The sequence below is a fragment of the Corella eumyota genome, chromosome 7 (assembly GCF_963082875.1).
Source record: "Corella eumyota chromosome 7, kaCorEumy4.1, whole genome shotgun sequence".
NCBI lineage: Eukaryota > Metazoa > Chordata > Ascidiacea > Phlebobranchia > Corellidae > Corella > Corella eumyota.
Window position 1 is genome coordinate 4,632,618 of NC_137496.1, and position 18,907 is coordinate 4,651,524.

At 32.2% G+C, this 18,907-nt stretch overlaps 3 protein-coding genes across 3 annotated transcripts; all 3 read right to left on the bottom strand.

Moving 5' to 3' along the window:
• Nucleotides 1-2,138: 2,138 nt before the first annotated feature.
• Nucleotides 2,139-5,162, bottom strand: LOC145759662 (dihydroorotate dehydrogenase (quinone), mitochondrial-like). Its single transcript, XM_082573511.1, has 8 exons — nt 5,106-5,162; nt 4,777-4,989; nt 4,224-4,423; nt 3,944-4,005; nt 3,671-3,870; nt 3,478-3,585; nt 2,729-2,882; nt 2,139-2,353 (listed from the first exon to the last, which is right to left on the bottom strand). Exons 1-8 carry the CDS (start codon nt 5,109-5,111, stop codon nt 2,139-2,141), a joined length of 1,158 nt encoding a protein of 385 aa, XP_082429637.1. The 5' UTR covers nt 5,112-5,162.
• A 517-nt stretch (nt 5,163-5,679) lies between these two features.
• Nucleotides 5,680-9,126, bottom strand: LOC145759760 (uncharacterized). The gene is made up of 11 exons (XM_082573603.1): nt 9,043-9,126; nt 8,814-8,915; nt 8,284-8,401; nt 7,972-8,151; nt 7,587-7,778; nt 7,124-7,318; nt 6,846-6,957; nt 6,537-6,612; nt 6,368-6,443; nt 6,109-6,272; nt 5,680-5,886 (listed from the first exon to the last, which is right to left on the bottom strand). Exons 1-11 carry the CDS (start codon nt 9,097-9,099, stop codon nt 5,680-5,682), a joined length of 1,479 nt encoding a protein of 492 aa, XP_082429729.1. The 5' UTR covers nt 9,100-9,126.
• Nucleotides 9,127-10,336: 1,210 nt separating this feature from the next.
• On the bottom strand, nt 10,337-17,609 carry LOC145759219 (fascin-like). The gene is made up of 8 exons (XM_082572991.1): nt 17,386-17,609; nt 14,644-14,877; nt 13,383-13,639; nt 13,038-13,183; nt 12,339-12,492; nt 11,889-12,035; nt 11,506-11,630; nt 10,337-11,323 (listed from the first exon to the last, which is right to left on the bottom strand). The coding sequence occupies exons 1-8, from the start codon at nt 17,563-17,565 to the stop codon at nt 11,118-11,120; spliced, it is 1,449 nt and encodes a 482-aa protein (XP_082429117.1). The 5' UTR covers nt 17,566-17,609; the 3' UTR covers nt 10,337-11,117.
• Nucleotides 17,610-18,907: the final 1,298 nt, after the last annotated feature.

The window sequence follows — 18,907 nt, forward strand, 5'->3', positions numbered from 1 at the left end:
GCCACAAATCGCACTTATTTGCAGTTAAAAATAGGAGGTTTAACCTCCGTTTGCCTTTTATTTATTGTATGTAAATTATTGTGGATTGCGACTTGTTGTATGCTATAACTCGAAAGGATATTAAGGCCCAGATTGTTATTTTTTCATTTCGTTTTTCAATTTTTCCGACAACGTCAATTCTATTACTTAATTAATTGAAATGTTTGTAGAGAAAAATTTCTTAATTTTGTGAAACTTTGTTTAGGATTTTGAAATAGTTAAATTATAAGAAATATTACATAAACGATACCTAAAAATTAATTACCCAACGCATATTCGTTGCTGTCATATTTATTTTTGCAAATTACGTTATGCTATGGATTTCATAACTCACGACTTCGTTGCTGATGAAATTTCCATGATGTTATTGTATTAGACGCACAACTTAAACACATTGAATACAAAAAATTTGCCGCTATTATGGAACGTATAAAAAATTAGGAATTTTTAATTTTGAAAAAGGGCAAATTTTGTAATAAAGCAAGCCATTGAATCATGTGAACTATTATTGAAATTTTCCTATTATAACTATAGACAATGTGACAAATTGCATCATTGTTAACTATTAGTAGGGCTTTAGTAAGCAGGCTACTACAAATTTTGCCCAGATTCGAAGTATTGCAATTATTTCTTTTAGTAGCAGGCTACTACAAATTTTGCCCAGATTCGAAGTATTGGAATTATTTCCAAATTTTTGGTTTCTGTTCAGAGTTCATTTTTTAAAATAAGCTCTTAGTTTATTTAAAGAAACAAACTTGTTTATTTATGAATTAATTCTATTTTTGTATTCAGTTTTACTGTAAACACGATCTAAAAACGCAAGCCGCGTTTATTCGCAAGGCATTGTGCGTAAGTTATTTTTAGCTTTTCCAAATCTCACGTCGATGCGTAAGAGTATTGTTAAGGTCCTGACTCAAAACATCGCCTATTTAAAGATAACGAAGAATTAAGGCACAAAATTTGGCTTACTAACTTAATTATAAATAGGTGGGGGAGGAAAATTTTGTAGTATCGATGAAGTATAGCCCAAGCAATCGAATGTAAAACCCGGCGAAATTTCACAACGGCCGAATTTAATATAACTTTACCTATAATTAGATGATAACTAATGCCCTCCGAAATTCATTGTTAAAAAATTTTTACTAAACGTCAAATTTTTTTGTTGATTTCGGCCTGCGTAAATTTTTTTTTATATAATATTACGCATTAGAACGAAAGGGCGTAAAAATTTTGGCTTGGAAATTTTTTTAACTAAATATTGGCATTTATTAAATTAAATTAGAATTATTAATTTTTTATTGCCTAATTTTAACTTGAAATTTTTAACAAATTTGCCCAATCACGCTTTTAATTTTTGCAAATTCGCACACAACATCCTTAATTATAATGCCGAGTTTTTCTTTAAATTTAAACAGTTAATAGTTCCCATAAATAGGCTATTGTAATTTATTTTTACTAGCATTCAACTTAAAGTTCAAAAACTTATTGTAAAACGCTAAAAATATCTTATTTTATTCTTTTTTTTTATAATGGAGTATATAGCATGGGTCATAGAAATACCATTGTCTCTACATATTAACATATCAATGGTATATAAATAAAGTGTTGTGGTTAGCAATAACGGGCATATTGGAATGTAATATTAGCCATATACGTTTATATGGTTAGCCTAACTTCAGGCCTACATTTATTTTACATCTTTTAATCTTTAAAATCTTAATTTAACATTTTCAACCTAAAGCGATAAAATAAATAAATAATTTCAAGTTCGACGCATTCGGTTATTCTCACGGTCACATGACGAGTGACGTCATACCCATACACCACGTGATCTAAATTCCGGTTCCCTTAGCGCCCCCGGGCGATTAGCGATCAGGTAAACATTAAATAAATAACAAGTATTTTTATATTTTTTTTAATTTTATTTTTTAAATAAAATGAGCAAAAAAAAAACATGATAGCAAAAAAAATGATTGACAGCAAATTGGTATTAATTGCAAAGGTAATTAAAATTTTAATGACGTCACGATATTCTACGTCATTAGCAATAGCCCGCACCGACAGAAAGTTTAACGTTTATGACGTCATATTTAGTGATGTCATCGCCTATGGTCCGCGCCGACTGCGTCAGATATCGTTTTAAATCCGTCGGTCTCTAGACACTGTGTAAGTTCCTGATTGATAGCGCCCACTAACGGCGGGCCGTGATAGACTAAAGAAGTGTAAATTTGAACCAGCGAGGCGCCGGCTCTAATTTTCTCATAGGCGTCTTTTCCCGTTGTTATTCCACCTACCCCTATAATAGGTATGGTACCTATAAAACAATTACAAAATGTTGTTTTTTCAATTTAGACTAATTAAGAGTTTTAACTTCATTTTAAATTTTTTTAAAGTAAAAAGTGGGTAAAAAAAAGGTCCTGGGTTTGATCCCCACTGCTTTCATGCTGTAGCATCCTTGGGTAAGGTGCGACAAACCATATAAACTCCCGCTGAGCCAGCACCTAATAAGCAGATTAATAATCCAGCAATTATAATCAATAATATCCCAAACTGCCAAAGGCAACCCAAGTCTTGGTTAGAATAAATGATGTTGCTCTATGTTTAGGTTGTAAAGTCAACCTTCGCACACTAAAGACAAATAAATGTCAAAATATTTTTTAAATCGTACACTAAAAAAAATGTTTATTACCATTAGTTAACTTGTACATTTCTGATATAACCTTGGTCGATTCTTCCTTTAGGGGAACACCGCTCAAGCCTCCTTTTTCATGTTTGTGTTTGCTTGTTAATGAGTTAGGTCGTTTAACAGTGGTGTTACTAATTATAAGACCATCTATTTCAGTCTAAAATTATGAAAAAAAATTATTTAACTAATTTGAAGTCAGTGGGTCCTTATGTCAGGTAGTATTGACCGGCAGCGTGGTGTAGTGGTAAGAACACTTGCTACACCACATATGGGGTCGTGGGTTCAATCCCCACTGATCTCATGCTGTAGCGCACTTGAGTAAGGTGCTATAAATGGTATGAACTCCTGCTGAGCCAGCACTTAATCAGCAGTATAATTACCGGAAATTATAATCTATAATATCCCAAACTGCCACAGGCAACTCGAGACTGGGTCGGAGTAACTGATGTTACTCTATGTTTAAGTCGCGCATTCGACTTTCCCACATCCCACATCGAGGATAAAGATATATACAAAAAACAAAAAAAAAAGTTCATACTTCTGTGAGGCAAAAAACAAATAGCAGGTTAATTATCAGGCATGTTACCAGGCCATTATATTAAAATCTAGTAAAGGCAACCAACATTAAGTCAGGGTAACAAAAGTAATTTTATGCTTAAAGATGCCAATTCAGAGTTTTTGTTTTAGATGAATAAATACAAAAAAAATTAAGCATAAAATTAACATTGTATTTTAATATGTGTATAATTTACCTTTAACATGACTTCAGCAATATCTTTTTTGTCATTCTCTGTTAAGTCTGGAGCTATCTTTACCAACATTATAGGCTTAGAGGGTAGTTTATTTCTTGCTTGTAAAACCTTTTAAAAAGTAGAAAGAAATATTTTTGTTAAAAAACAAAATTTCACAAAAAAAAATAATTTTTTTAAATTTAAAATCTTTTACCTTAGTGCATAGTTCTTGCAAATTTTTTTGACCCTGTAGTTTCCGTAGGCCGGGGGTATTGGGGCTCGAAACATTAATGACGACATAGTCAGCATAACCTCCTAAATGTTCAACCCCCAAAACATAATCGTTCAGGGGGGTTTTAGATTCTTTGTTTTTACCCAGGTTTACCCCAAGAATAATTGATTCCGTTTTATTTTCTGCAAACAAATATTTTAAATTAAAAATTAAATAAAATAAACTGGTTAACCATCTAAATTTAATATAAAATACCATTTTGGTAAGTTTTCAGTCTTTTTTTAGCTTCCTCATGACCGCAACTGTTAAAACCATATCTAAAAATATAAAAAAAAACTTTTTTTAAAAATGTATTATGCAGTATAAGGTATATAAAAACAAGAGTCGTAACTGACATAGGACACACTATATTCGCCAAGCATTTTAGGAAAAGGGAGAGGGTTATTACCTAAATTTAACAAGTTACATAAGGCTTAAAAACTCAAAAAAATACCAAGAACATTTTAGAAAATAGTTACACTAACTAAGCAATTACCTATTTATAACAGCATTATCTTCTTTTAACCTAAAAACGCGGGGTTTTTCGTTGCCGTCTTGGGGTAAGGGGGTAATACTTCCAACTTCCACAAAACCAAATCCGATTTTAGCTAATCCAGTAATTGCCTCGGCATGTTTATCATACCCAGCAGCAATTCCGATGGGGTTATGAAATTTTTTACCCCATACCTCGCTTTCCTGTATTATACATATTAAATCATTATAATATAGATATTAGCTGCTATAGTCAGTAATAATATTTTGGTTAAAATTTTTTATGTTTTTTTATTGTTTATCCCCAAATGTAGATGGTACAACTGTATAGCTTTATTAAGGTTGGCCCTTTTTTTAGTTACCCAGGTCCAGCCTTAAGTAAAAATAAAAAAAACTTTAGGATCACTTTTACTTTACGGTTTTAAAAAAATTTCTTGTTCGATATGATTCTAGCTAATTTTCTCTTGTACTATGCGGCCCTTGCTTAATTCTCTTGTATTCTTTAATTTTAAGAACTGTAAAGTGGTCAGTTTTAGGTACTTTAATGAAATACTCACTAGTAGTTTATTAGTTTGTGGTTTTATTCTTGGCACAAACCCCATATTCAACATTTTAATTGACCAAACGTGCGCCGTTTCTGGTTCAACGATTCGATGTAATGCTGGCATTAGAAGTTTGGAGTAAAACTTTGAATTTCCGGTGTAAGTTTCATAGCCACAGAAAACGGCAGCTCCGCCCAATATAATTGAAAAACTGTTTAGCGGATTTCCCTAAAATTTAAAGAAAAATATTAACAGTTTGTGCGTAAAATTCGGTCTGTTTGTAACTGAAATATTTAAATAATTGTTTAGGTTCAAAAAAGGCTTTTATTTAGCATAAAACTCACCTTCATCTTGTGATAATAAAACAGTTTTTTTTTGGAAAAAATTATTTACGATTTGTTGTTTTTTGTTAACAAAAACTCGTGCTTTTTAGGTGATTACCCGAAAATGAAGCTGAGTCAATCAACCGGAAAAATTGAGGATATTTAAATATTTGGATTGGGCTATAAAAACATGGAAAAGAATAATAAAGGTAAGCGTATTTTTGAATTCAATTAATAGTGTTTTTGTTAAATTAATAATTTAATTTAATTTTTTAAATTGTGAATTTGGTAAGTATTAATATAATATAACTTTAATATTAGACCTTTAAGGCAAGACACAAAAACATGACCAATATTATATAAAACTATTTTATTTCGCTCACCAAACTTGTACATAATACAAGGCACAATGTTTACCAAAATAAATAAATACTCTATAAATTAAGCCAATTTTGACGTACACACCAAATTAAATATAATACAACACATTTTTTATAGACATAGATATAATTTGTTATCAAAAATTGCTTAAACAAAAAAACTATTGTAAATTAGTACACTTCAGCTTATAGATAAATAAACTCCCAAGCAAAACTTAGAGTTCGTCTCCGTGCAAAAGCACGTGGTCGCACGGGTTCCCACAAATAATCTCGCTGACTGTTTTGGAAAACTCCTTGTCGAGTGCTTCGAAACCTCCTTCCAATGCTCCCTTGATTAAATTCTCTTCGGATGTTGCGATGGAGCGGACTTGGTTCAAATCGATCTTACCTTTACCTGGTGGCTTGATAGGAAGAACGAATACCTGAAAAATAAGAAAAACAATTAGAAATATTCTTCCAACCAGCAGATATCTTAAGATGTAAAGCTATGCTTTTGTTCCAAAAATCTTTCTTGAATTATCTAACTTACAAAATGGAACAAATTAAGTATCTAGCAAATTGCTTTAGAACTGCTGTGACCAGGAATCGAACCTTAGCTGTCACGATTATACGATCACTTAGTTTAAAATATTTGTTTTACTTACCACGACTCCATCTTCTCTAAGTTGGGAACCAATTTCGTTGACGTCATCTTGTGATTTACCATCCGTGACCAACAAAACGACGTCACGTGCTCCGGGTCGGTTACCGTTAATTGGTGCAAGTGCTACGTCACGGGCATGTCGCAACGCCTGAGCAGTTTTAGTGCCTGTAGAAATATATTGTATATGGTAAATTAGAGTCATAAAATTTCTAAAAAATGGCTTTAGATCGTAGAGTCGTTTATTTTAAATCATTATTTACCTGAACCATCATATGGAATAGCATCGAATGCCCCAAAAAGTGCGTCAATATCAGTGGGAAAGTCGTTGAACAAAATCTAAGGAAAACAATAATTTTGGTTATACTGTTAGCAAGTTGATTTTTTTATGGAATTTGTGAATTTTGGATTTTGGTCATTTTTGTATTTCACCTGAGTGTCTGTGTCTATCTCTCCGTTGTATCGAAACACGCTGTAGTAACTTGATTCTGGGCCCAGTTCATATTCACTAAATATAACAAAAATTACTATCATTCAAACGTCATTCAAAAAGTTTATGACGTTACCTTAAACGCTCATCACGCTTTTTACAATATAAGTCCCGCTCTTAAAGTATTCATGACGTCACTGAGCATACTCATGATGTCACTAAATATATTGATGACGTCACTGAGCAAACTTATGACGTCACCGAATATATTGATGACGTCATCTAACTTAAAACGTGAAAAAAAGTCTTACGATAAAAAGGATCTGACGAAACTCTTCATTTTGATCCAGTTTTCTGGTCCTACAGACGACGACGAATCAAGAATAACAACGAAGTCCATGATAGCGTATCGAGGACAAGGTCCTAGAGCAAATAATAAAAATTTCAAGTTTTTACCAAAAAATATTTAAATACATTGGTCAAAAAATTATCAAAATAAAATCTAACGTATGATTTTATTAACTGTTGAGATAGCTACTAAAATTACACCAATTTTTGCTTGAGTTAGTTGCATTAGCTTATTCCTTACGTGCACAACATGGCTTTGGCTTGTCCCATTTCGTGTTGTTACGGCAAGTTCTCGAGTAAACTTCGGTTCTCTCTTTCGGGTATAAGTCGTACTGATCGGCGGTGCATCGATATGTGCAAGTCGAAGTAGCAAGGGTATCTTTTGTGCATTCTATTTCTCCATGTAGAAGTTCACCATCGTCATTGCATCTGTTGGCTGTTAAATAAAATCAAGAGTAGAAAATGGAATAATTAAAAATGAGATTTTTAAATTTTTGAACTTGTTAAAGAGATTTTTAAATACATGTTGAAGAGATTTTTGAAATGTTGGCTTAATATTTGTTTTCAATTTAAGCTATTCAGTTTTAGAAACATGCTTTTTTTATTTAGAAATTTGACTTACACTTTTTTTTTTTTAGGTAACAGGGCTGCCTATTATTTATAAGATAAGTTATATAATATTTGCTTGATCTTTTTATACTTACGTCTGCAAACTGGTACTGGACGATCCCAAGTTATCGACCCGTCTTCGTTTTCCACGCATGCGCTGTAAAGTTCACCCACTCTCTCGTGGTAGGGGTCGCAATAAAATTCGCATTCGGACCCGAGGTAATTTCCTTCGGTGCAAACGGTACCTCCGTTTCGGGGGCTACCGGGCCCGGGCGGGCACTTTCTTTCTGTTAGTAAATAATTTTGAATTAGACAATTAGACAGAGCAAATGCTGGCATGGCATATTTTATGTCTGATTAAAACCTTAATGTATATTTGCATACACTTTCCCTTATTATGTATAATAAGTATACTACATTATTTTAAACTTGTTAAAAATCTTTAAGTCTTCTACATTCTTGTGAGCCTAATAAACTTACTTTGGCAGGTTGGTGGGGCATGGGACCACTCTGCTAAATCGTTACAAGTTGTAGCATCCGAGCCGGTCAAAGTGTAATCACCATTACATGTAAACTGACAAGTACTTCCAATATTAGAGCCATCGCTACAACTTACTCGGCCGTTTTTGGGAGCAGTTTGTTTTGTAGGGCAAGCTTTAGCTAAAAACAAAGAGGTAATATTCAAGTGTCTTTAAAAATAATTTTTGTCACTAATTTAACAAAAATAAATAGTTTATACTTTTAAATGTGGTTATGCTTTTTTAAAACTAGTGTTAGTAATTGTATATTTACTTTTTTCCCAGCAAGATGTAAGGCCTACATTACATTTATCAGTCTGACAGCAACACCTACAAACTGATGAAGGGGATTTGAGATTGCATTGAGAAGGTACCCAGGCTTTTCTATCGTTCTGTAAGCAAAAATAAATTTGTAAGAAAATTATCGCACTATTTTAAATATTTTTGGTTTCATATTTTAAAAACATTTATTATGGTATAAAATACCTAAAGTCCTGGGTTCGATTTTCACTGCTTTTATGCTGTAGCGCTCTTGAATAAGGCGCTATAAAACGGTATAAACTTTTGCTGGGCCAAAACTTAATCAGCAGATTAATTTTAGGACAATTATAGTCTATAATATTCTAAACTGTCAAAGGCAGCTCGAGACTGGGTCGGGGTTACTAATGTTACTCTATGTTTAGGTCGTAAAGTCAACCTTCCCACATCAAGGATAAATAAATAAAAAACAATTATGATATACTTAGGTCTTAATTTTTCTAAATATTTTTCTAAACTTTCACATTTTCTTAACATTTACATTACCTGTATGTTGTTGTTCTGACAGGCGTTAGATTGTTTGCATCTCTTGGTTATCATCATCTGCGGTCCCCATCCCCCGTGTCTCATCTCAACCTGGCATGAGTCCTAACGTTCCGGGAAAAAATCAAGGCATATATAAATTAAAATTAAATTTTTAGAGTGTCGAATCCGACATTTTTTTTTCTATTGTAATATAAGCAAAAGAACGTAGTTTGTTTAAGTTAGATTGTACCTCGTTGAAATCACAAGTTCTTAATTTCCCCCTTTTCAAGCAATCGTCATTACCCATCGCATTTTTGCATTCCCAACAAGTCAGACCTTTATTAAAAAGCATTTAATTATTCAAATGTAAAATTTTCTTATTAAAATTCCAATAAATTACAAAGCAAATCTATTTTTAAACTTAACACACACATACATATAGTTTATAACTTACCATAGCTGCTTGAAATCGCAAGAGCAGCAAACGTTAACAAAACAAAATTCATTGTAATTTAAACTTTTACTTTCTATATCAATACAAAGCTAAGTAAAACTAACTTACTTATTGCAACAGAATGCATATTCTTATATAATAATTTTTGAACATAATTTTGTCCTAGGGCCACGTGATAACTCGAAAAGGCAATAAAACTAAGTGTTTAAAATTATTAATAATATATCAAAGAAACGCACTCGTAAATTATTGCATTCTAGGTATATTGGGTTCGGGTCAAGTTAATTATTTCTAGGCGTTTCGTCCGGTTTTTGACCTGGCTTTTTATGGTAGAATATTTCAAGAACTGTTCATCATTATAAAAAGAACTATTCTGAGCTGCTAAAAATACAATTGTAGCACTATCCATCAAAATAAAACTTAAACTCTCTGAGGTTTCGAACATATACACAAACTGTTCTAATATTTTAATTAGCCTTTTTTAGGTGGAAAAATTATAAAATGTATTAGATTTATTGGATTAGTTTCTAGTTACTTGCCTTGTTAAATAAAGTTTAAATGTATTAAGATTTATACTTAATAAATTATTATTTCGTGAAATTTTAAATGTTATTTTACAAACAAAGTTTTTGGTTTGGGTAACTAGTATGTATCATATGGTATTACTAACAGGTTTTAACGTTTAATATATTTCAGATTAAAAAAGTATAACGTTTGAAGGAAATCTGAAGCTTGCATGACATTGCTTTGTTTGCTAAGATGCCTTAGACTTGATGGTCATAAAGTACAAAGTACAATTAAGGTAAATTAAATTTTTAATATTCTTGTTACACTAAAAAAATTGAAATTACAAGGCTTTAAAAGTATTTAAACATTAATATTGCTTTAGAATAACCATTAGTATTAGTTAGAAACGTATAAGCAAATGCTTTCAACAGATCTCATACACATAATTTTTCGACTATTTCGCGAAATTATAAAGTTTTCAAATGTGTTGAAAAGTTGGTAGTTCTTTCTAAAACTTTTCGCCATCAGTATATATTATAAAAGATCATATTGCTTTTAAAATAAGACATACAATCATGTAAAATGTATTCCATATAATTTATTTCATTAAAACCCGAATTCAGTAAAAATAGTTACGAACAATATTTACTGCAAAAACAAATTAAAAACCAAAAAAAGAGGCCAAATATTCATATATGCAAATGTAAAATAGAAAACATAAAACACTGTTTTAATAGGCAGCTAACTTATACTAGATTTTTATTCAGTTAAACAGTGCGTTTAATATATTTGCTTCATAAGAAAATCTCTCCAAGAGATCTCATCAGCATTCATTCAAAAAAACATTCGAGCATACTTGATTTTAATTTAGTAACTATACTTACATTGGAAATTATAATGATTGGATGGCTTTAATTAACACAAGTTCAATCGAATGAGAATATACAATGACAAAAAAAGCAAACAAAAATCGATATAAAATTTAACGAGTTTTCTGCTCCTTGGAGCAATCTCGTTTCTTCTAGTGCAATAGAAGGGTAGCTTGATGCCAAATAACAGGCAAAGAACAAATACATTTACAATTGTATAGATATAGATATATATATATATACGTAGAAGCTTAAATTGGTCACATAAGTCACAAGTTGTCACATCAAATTTAAATACAATAAACATGAAATAATTTTTTTATAAAAAAAATGACAATGCCGAATTGGAAAGCTAAAATTGTTTCTATCTATGCTCAATCGTTTTAGAAAAACGGTTTAAATAAAACTACATAAATAAATGCGACTGTAATGCTTTTTAAAGAAAAATACACTGAAGACTGAAAAAAAATTAATTTACATTGCTGACATTTAGTTTTAATATTCCCACAATGGCTTCTTGTCGACCTTGGTCGCAGATGCAGTCATAATGCCCACGTGGTCACTTGAAATATAATCACCATTTTCAGGTTTGATAGCCAGCTTACTTCCTTTGTTTAACTCGATGAGGAAGGGAACTGGTTCGCTGCTGCTTGCTGTCAGTTTCTTATCACCATCGACCACCCAATATTTGCCGCTAGGAGCTGCAATAACAAAAATTTCAATTAAATTTTACGCTTTTATTTTTTCAACAGCATGAATATACGACATACTGGTTGCACTACAAATAGTCCCAAGTTCGGTTCGCAGCAATGCCCTACTTTTCGCTTTTAACCCAAGGACTAAATTACAAAAGTTACAAATATAAAAGTTTGATGTAACTTACCCTTAATTGCATAAGCTCCGTCCATATCCTCCATTTGAAAGATGTCGTAGTTCGCTTTGTTGCCTTCAAGTTTATCTCCCTTCCCTGCAATAAAACCATGCTCCCCCCTGAACACGATAAGAGGTCTGCAATTGAAAGACAAATTGTTAATGGCAAAAACTGGTTGGTGTAAATTAACAGGTAATATGCCTTGTTTGGTACAGGCTAGCCTAGGCAAATGACTGAGTGTCATCGAGTTACTGGAATGACTTTATTGTAACCCAAATGTCTTATAAAAGAATCACATCTAATCCTTAGGTTGCGTTTTGTTAAACGTTAACTATATTTCATTTACATTTAACAGTTAACTTTCGCAGTTAAACTGCAAAACAGTAAATGCTTACCGGTTGGTAAGTCGGAAAATGAATTCTTCAGCGGTGTCCCCACATGAAAGGTGGCCGGAGGGAAGAATTTTAACAAATTTCCCGTTATTTCCCTTTAAGGTTATGTATCTTCCCTTCCACTCTATTGTAAATTCAGTGTCTGGTGATCTAAAGCAAAGATAAAAAGAAACAGTAATACAAAGTTGAATAACATTTTCATTAATGCTAAAGGTGTACGAAATCAAAAACTCTAACTAAGGAGTCTCTAATACCGTAATGAAAGACAACAAATTACCTAACTATTAATGGTATGTAATGGTAGCGATTTGACTTACTAAGATTACCTATTTAATAATGTCGTTTTATATATAGACATTTAAAACACTATCATCTTGAACGTTCTTAAACGTGAAATTTGTAAAAGTGACATTAAAAAAATGACAACCAAAATAAAGTCTGAAAAATATTTACTTTTCTGATGCGTCTGCTTTTACACTATTGCTGTCCATCTTCCAGTAGTTGTTTTTGTTATTTCTAAAGTAAACTTTTCCCGATTCTGGACTTATCTCCATCTGAAAGTTTTCTTGCTCTTCTGCTTCGTATTGGTTGGCAGAGAGTTGCAGTCCTAAAACAAAAAACAAATAAGTACAAGATATAAATCTTTTCATAATGGCTATTAAAATTAAGACCTTTACAAGCCATTTATTTTTGGTAACTTTTCAATTTAATGCCGACAAAAACGTGATATCATTACATTAAAAAAAAACTCCAATTAGAGTCACGTGGTCACCGGCACAATTGCCTTAAATGGCCTGTAGTGTATTGGGCGTGTTTATTCTGGCATTTGTTGTAACAACAATATGTAAGCCTTTGCGACATATATTGGGCTGTTGTAAGTGCATAGATCTTTAATCTTTAGCAACACAAAGGTCTTACATTTCCTGTTGCGTTCAATTTCACATAACGTAAAACCTCAAAAGTTGCCTACAATAGTTTGATACATTTACAAAAAAAAGGAAAACTTGATTTTTCAGGAGTTTTTTTTAGTTTTAAGTAACATAATGTTAAAGCATTGGCTCTAATACTAGACCCCACCATTTCTATATACTTTTACTTAACTATACAAAGGTATACTTTTACTGTGCATGTTATAAAAAAGAAGCACACTACCTTGTTTTCCCGATACGAATTTGCCCTTTGTTTTGGAAAAAAGTGTAACCTGAGGATGAGAGTCCGTGATTGAAAAAAGTTCGTCCTTTGCTGCCGTGTTTTTTCTGCCTAATAATTGACCCTTGGGGCCGATGGGGGCCAGATACCTAAATCGAAAAAGGGCGTTAGCAAATCACGTTATTGCGAATCCTTGGGGGCATAATAGCAGCAATACCTGCTGTTATATACTTCAAAAAATTAATAATTTTGTACAAAAAATACAGCATCACCAAGTTTTTTGTGGTAGTAGTTGTGTATAAGTTAAATTAAAGGGCCACTTTTTGTATATGATTTAGTTGGTTATACCTTCCATCACTTTTTGATTTAAACGCAATGTTGCCAGCGTAGAATTCAATTGTGTACAAGGTCGCCCCCGAGCAGTCGTTTTCAAGGGATCCGTCTGCAGCAAGATATTTGTTATTGGAGGTCACTAAGGCATACCCGTTGTCTTTAAAAACAAGGGTTATGAGGGTTTCGACGCCCCATGGTATTGTCTTGGTCATGTGCACTTGGTCGTCGGTATTGTGAGCGTAGGTATGCCTTCTGATGTTGTAGATATTAACCTTAAATCAAAAACGTGGTGATTTTAAATATAACTAGATTTCGCCAAGCAATTGATTTGTATAACCCTATGCCGACCGCGCGGCGCTTTTTTGTGTTATTTTAAATACGAAATGTAACATGTACTCGTTAAAGAGTTAAAAACGCAATATAGTTCAAGTGTCAATGATAGGTTGTTACTTAAGCAAGGTTATATTTAATGGTTAACTAACAAATTGACTAAAGGGCATATTTGAATAAAGCCTTGCAATATGCTTTTGTTGATTTTAAACCTTAAACATAATTACTTAACCTTGTTTGATTTATCTTTTTACCAAAGAATAACAAGTAAATCAAACTAAAGCCTTTGATAATTAATTAAATCAAGTGGCTTTTGAAATAAAACCGGTGAATTTTGTGTTAAGCAAACTTTCATTTTAACATTCATTTTTTTAATTATTGATCGGGCACGCATTTAAAAGATTAATGAGAAAATGCATTAGCTTTTATGGTAATGTTGTCAATTGACATGTCGTGTCATGATTTAAACACGTTACAATAATATAAATTAGTGTTCATTAATCAACGTGTTAACTAGTAAATGACACCGTACATTTCAAATGGAAACTTTGTTACCTCACAGTTTGATTAAAATACAAATGTATATGTGTGGTATAATTATACCTACCCCTGTAAGGATATGTTTATTACAGACTTAAAGGTAATGGAAAATGCTTAATGCAGTTTTTTTCAAAGTTTGTTTGAAACAAAATGTTGGGATTACTCGTACTTTACGGTCTTACCTAAATTTCTCTCTACTGTACTGTGCTGCCTAATTTTATTACTTGTATTTTACGGTGTAAGCTGATTTTCTCTTGTAGTTTACGGTTCTACAAATTTTTTCTGGTACTTTACGGTCCAGACAAACTCTCTCTCTCTCTCTTGTACTTCATGGCTCTAAAGTTCTCCAAGAACCGTGAGGTACAAGAGCTCCAAAGTTTTTTTTTTAAATAAATCACAAACTAACCTGGGGATGCATAGCAAGGTGAACGACCCACAAATAGGCCGGGTTTATTGACTGTTGAAAGCACTCAAGATTATCCCCGCTACCCCCAAAGTAGCGATCATATTTTGACGACTTGATTGCCCATCGACCGTCCGACGTAGCCTCCACTTGGAAAGCGTTTTCTTCGCCCGGTTCTTCGGTGTCGCAGGTGACTTTGCCATTCTTATCCGCACCTAGATACCGCCCTAAATGACTCTAAAAAAATATAAAATTAAATTTTGTTTTTTTTCCATATTCCTTGAGGAAATAGTTTTTTGATATTTTTATAATGTATTGGTAGGGTATATGGACGTGTCTTAAGCTATCTGTGAACGCCGAGCTTGAAAGCAAATAATGTGGCATTAGTGCGGCTCGAACCTTAAACTTTTCGGCTCTTGTCCGACGCCACGATCTTATATACCATACTGCGAGACAAAATTGTATTTAGTCTTGTTTCGTTGGCTATAGAAATTTCTGCAAATTTTCCAACAAAGTCATCCATGTGTTCGCAATATTTTGTAATGTAATATTAAAAGCATCGAATTTTTTTAGGGCCAAGTCGTGCCAATACTAATTGGTGATTACGTTACTCATTAACCAAAACCACAACTATTTTTTCCTGATTTTATATATTGCATGTAAATGCGGTAATGTATAGCAAGCACAGTCAACAATTAAGGGCGTTAATAAAAGTATCCATTTAATGGATGTGTCTTGAATATTAGAAGCACAAATTGACAGGTTGTTTAGTTGTAAAATTTGATCTTTGCATAAATAGGAATTCCATTAAAATTAAACGTAATGGCTTTAAAATATGCATCAAATACTGTCAAAAAACATTGTTTTCGTTGGATGTATCAAAACACTGTCTTCATGTTTTTATATATTGAGAGATTTGATTGCTACATCCTGTAACTAATTGATTGTTCACCAGGTGTTTTGACTTATTTCTTTAAGTTTATATATATGTACATATATATATTTATTTTTTTGCACGTAGATATTTATTTTCTGACATTGTATTTATTAGAAAATGCAGGCGTACAAAACTGCTATAGTATAGTAGATTGTTGCACTTTGGAAGATATACATTTGCTTAAAAAAGTCAACACTTGAAAGTTTTAAAATTGTATCCTTAGCCTACTAATATGTAGAAGTGACTTAATGCGCCTAACTCTAGTTTCGGAGCTGATTGTATATTTTACTTTTTTACCCGCTTAAGTTATATGCTACTTGTCAGTAATGATATACCTATCTTAGTATGAAGAAAGGTTAAACGGGGTTGTAGTATAAAAAATCAATTAAAAAAGAAAGTTTTTTTTTATTAAAGTATGATGCTCTTGTTTTGGTTTCGTTTTTTGGTCACAATTGTGATGGCCAAGTTAGAGGCTGGGTTATAATTAGGTGATGTCACTTGAATAATTGTCGCGTAAAATCAGGCCGTAAATTATAATAACATGTTACAAACCTATGCAGACAAAAATTTAACGTTATAAAACGCCTAAGATGTCGTTCACAATAATATTTGCCCATTTTAAATGCATTATATTGATTATATTCGGTTTTAAAACTCCCACAATTTTTTTTTTTTTTCTTAAGCGTTGAATCATAAACAGTCTCCTTTTACACAGCCACAGGAAATATGACGTCATCCTTATGTGAAAGCGTGGCACTGTAATATTGTTAGCGTAAAGCCGGTCTTACGTCAATTTCCTTTACCCTATTTCGTTACCACGTTTATACAGTATACATAATAACAAAATTTTAAAATATTTAATTTTTATTAAAAGTATAATTAATTTTAAATTTTTTTCACCTAATTTGTTTTTAAATACATTTTAAAATGACATCATAAAATTATAAATATGTTTTATTTTAACAATTTTTTTTCTTGTGAAATATTGGTTATTTAACAGGTATATATATACTAAATAAACTAGAACGTAGAGATTTGTGTTATATCACATATGTTTAATACGGGATACAAATATAATTTACATGATAAATCAATTCACGTCTAGACGTTTGATATACTATCTAGCAATGCCAACACTTGGAATTGAATACCGTTAATCCAATACCTTCAATGTGGTTAGGCGATTTATTGAGTTAATGTAAATTGACAAAACAAGTCTAGAAGATTTTTGATTTTTAGAAATACATTAAAAAGATGTTGCTAAATTAAATGAATGATTTGTTTGTGATTTTGTATATAGGGAAATTACGTTTTGTAACTATGATGATGGTATGTAATTGTACAAATTTAAGCCTATTTTTTGGATTTAAAATATTATGCAAACGTTGCTTAAAAATAAACCACTTATATGTTTATGTAGAAATTTTATCCAATTTTTAGGATTTGCTATAAAATACAAACGTTGCTTTCAAAAAAATCAACCCCTTTAGTTAGGCTGTAAACTTTAGCTTGACTTTGCTTTGCGTTTAGATTTTTTGTTTGAACAAGATTAATAATAATCTGATACACTTAGGCAAATATTGCTGCATTTAGATTTTAGCTGGCAGTTTTTAAATCAATTATGGCATAATTACTTGTACATATGAAATCGTTATAACCTGTATGTTAATACACACTTTTTTGCTGCATTTAATATGCACATACCTTACTTAGCCTAAAGTAAGTTAGGTTGTTTAGATGCATCAAACTGAACTTGCAAAGCCTATGATGGTTAAGGTTGTATTTAAAAAAAAGCGCAATTAACTAACCTTAAAATACACATGGGCTCCGTCACCTTGCTGCTCCAGACTCCATGTTTGCTTCTTCTTTAAACTAGCCCCGCTCGCCGCGATCTTAAAGCTGAAAGTCTCGGCTGTCAGATACTTCTTCTGCGCGTTGATCAGACCAAACGTAAACTGCAGTGCTTCACTCATCGCGATCGAGCCCATAATGACGTTGTTTAACCTAACACAAGCTTACCACGCAAATTACACAATCTAAAAAGAAAAAGGCAATCGGGTATGAATAATTAATAATAGCCTGTCATTGTGTAGCTTCTTATGCATGCCTGTATTCTAAACGGCAGGAAACTCATATAGCAGTTTTGCAGTCTTAATATATTGTTGTTTTCTGCCCACGTTTTTAATGTATAACATACATAAACCCTCTATTATTTTTACACAAAACTGGTCCAATTACCATATTTTTTCCCTACCTGTCAAATAAATTTACTGATTTTTGTCATTACATTTAATTTTGGTTCCTAAAAAAGCATGCGCGTGGCGATGCTGCTAAAAATAATTTTTTTAAAACCCGATTGCTTTTTATTGCCGGAAATTAATTGGGCCACCTATGCGGATATTTAATTTAAAAACCACGCTGTTTTAATTCTAAACATCGAGGTATCAACACAGGACTTTTATATGGAGTAGATAGGGTAGTATTAAAATACAGAATGCGAAAACTTGCAGGGTGCGGAAAATATCGAGGCCGTATGTAAATGTTATCAAAAATCGCTGAATGCGAAAAAGACGGAATTTTTATACCCTTTTCTAATCTTTCATTGCGCTTTTTGGTCGATTTCGCATCATCTCTTGGCCTTTAACAGCAATCCCACATCATTTTTTAGCCCTTTATTTAAATACTGCATTTATACTGCAGTAAAGTACAAAAATGCCGTTCCGTCCCGCATTCCGCGAATTTTTGTTAACGTTCACATACGGTCTCGCACTATTCAGCATTCTGTACTTTATGACTTAGCAGTAGATGACTATTTAATAAATTTTTTTGAATCATATAGCTGAAATGAATCATATAGCTTTAATTTTACAAGTTGTTAACTGACTGATAGTTTTCCCTACTTGAAACTAGCGGTTTGACTTAAAAACTAAAAAGGAGTACATGTGATTCATGTATATATGTAAACCTTTTTTGTATCCTGACGTTGATGTTCTAATTTCCTTTATTTCTGGCTCTGTGGGGAGTGGTTATCTGGTTTCCCAAATATTTTGCTTTCCTTATTTTTACGTAAACCGAAAGCACTTGCTTTGATTTTATTTTTGAAGGTTTAATTTTTTGTGCCAAAAATTAGTCTAACCTTTAACTGGAAAGAGAAAGAAAAATCTTGCTCTAAACTTTCTAAAAACGAAAGTAATAACGGCAGCACAAAAATTCGCCTTAAGTTGTATATAGTAGTACTACTAACTGATCTTACTTAGCACTTTTGCAGTTACTTCTGCATTTGAAATGAATGCAACTTATTGCTATATAAACCCTTTAAACTTGAGTTTA

What these genes read in the sequence shown, in the direction of transcription:
- LOC145759760 (XM_082573603.1), bottom strand. Translation starts at nt 9,099, where the DNA reads ATGGGTAATGACGATTGCTTGAAAAGGGGGAAATTAAGAACTTGTGAT. An exon ending in TACATCTTGCTGGGAAAAAA is followed by an intron (nt 8,152 to 8,283) that starts GTAAATATACAA and finishes CTTTGTTTTTAG; the next exon opens with CTAAAGCTTGCCCTACAAAA. An exon ending in TTAGAGAAGATGGAGTCGTG is followed by an intron (nt 5,887 to 6,108) that starts GTAAGTAAAACA and finishes CTTATTTTTCAG; the next exon opens with GTATTCGTTCTTCCTATCAA.
- LOC145759662 (XM_082573511.1), bottom strand. An exon ending in TTGCTGAAGTCATGTTAAAG is followed by an intron (nt 2,883 to 3,477) that starts GTAAATTATACA and finishes TCATAATTTTAG; the next exon opens with ACTGAAATAGATGGTCTTAT. An exon ending in AATGTACAAGTTAACTAATG is followed by an intron (nt 2,354 to 2,728) that starts GTAATAAACATT and finishes ATTGTTTTATAG; the next exon opens with GTACCATACCTATTATAGGG.
- LOC145759219 (XM_082572991.1), bottom strand. Translation starts at nt 17,565, where the DNA reads ATGGGCTCGATCGCGATGAGTGAAGCACTGCAGTTTACGTTTGGTCTG. An exon ending in GAGCCCATGTGTATTTTAAG is followed by an intron (nt 14,878 to 17,385) that starts GTTAGTTAATTG and finishes ATATTTTTTTAG; the next exon opens with AGTCATTTAGGGCGGTATCT. An exon ending in AAAGCAGACGCATCAGAAAA is followed by an intron (nt 12,036 to 12,338) that starts GTAAATATTTTT and finishes TCTTTGCTTTAG; the next exon opens with ATCACCAGACACTGAATTTA.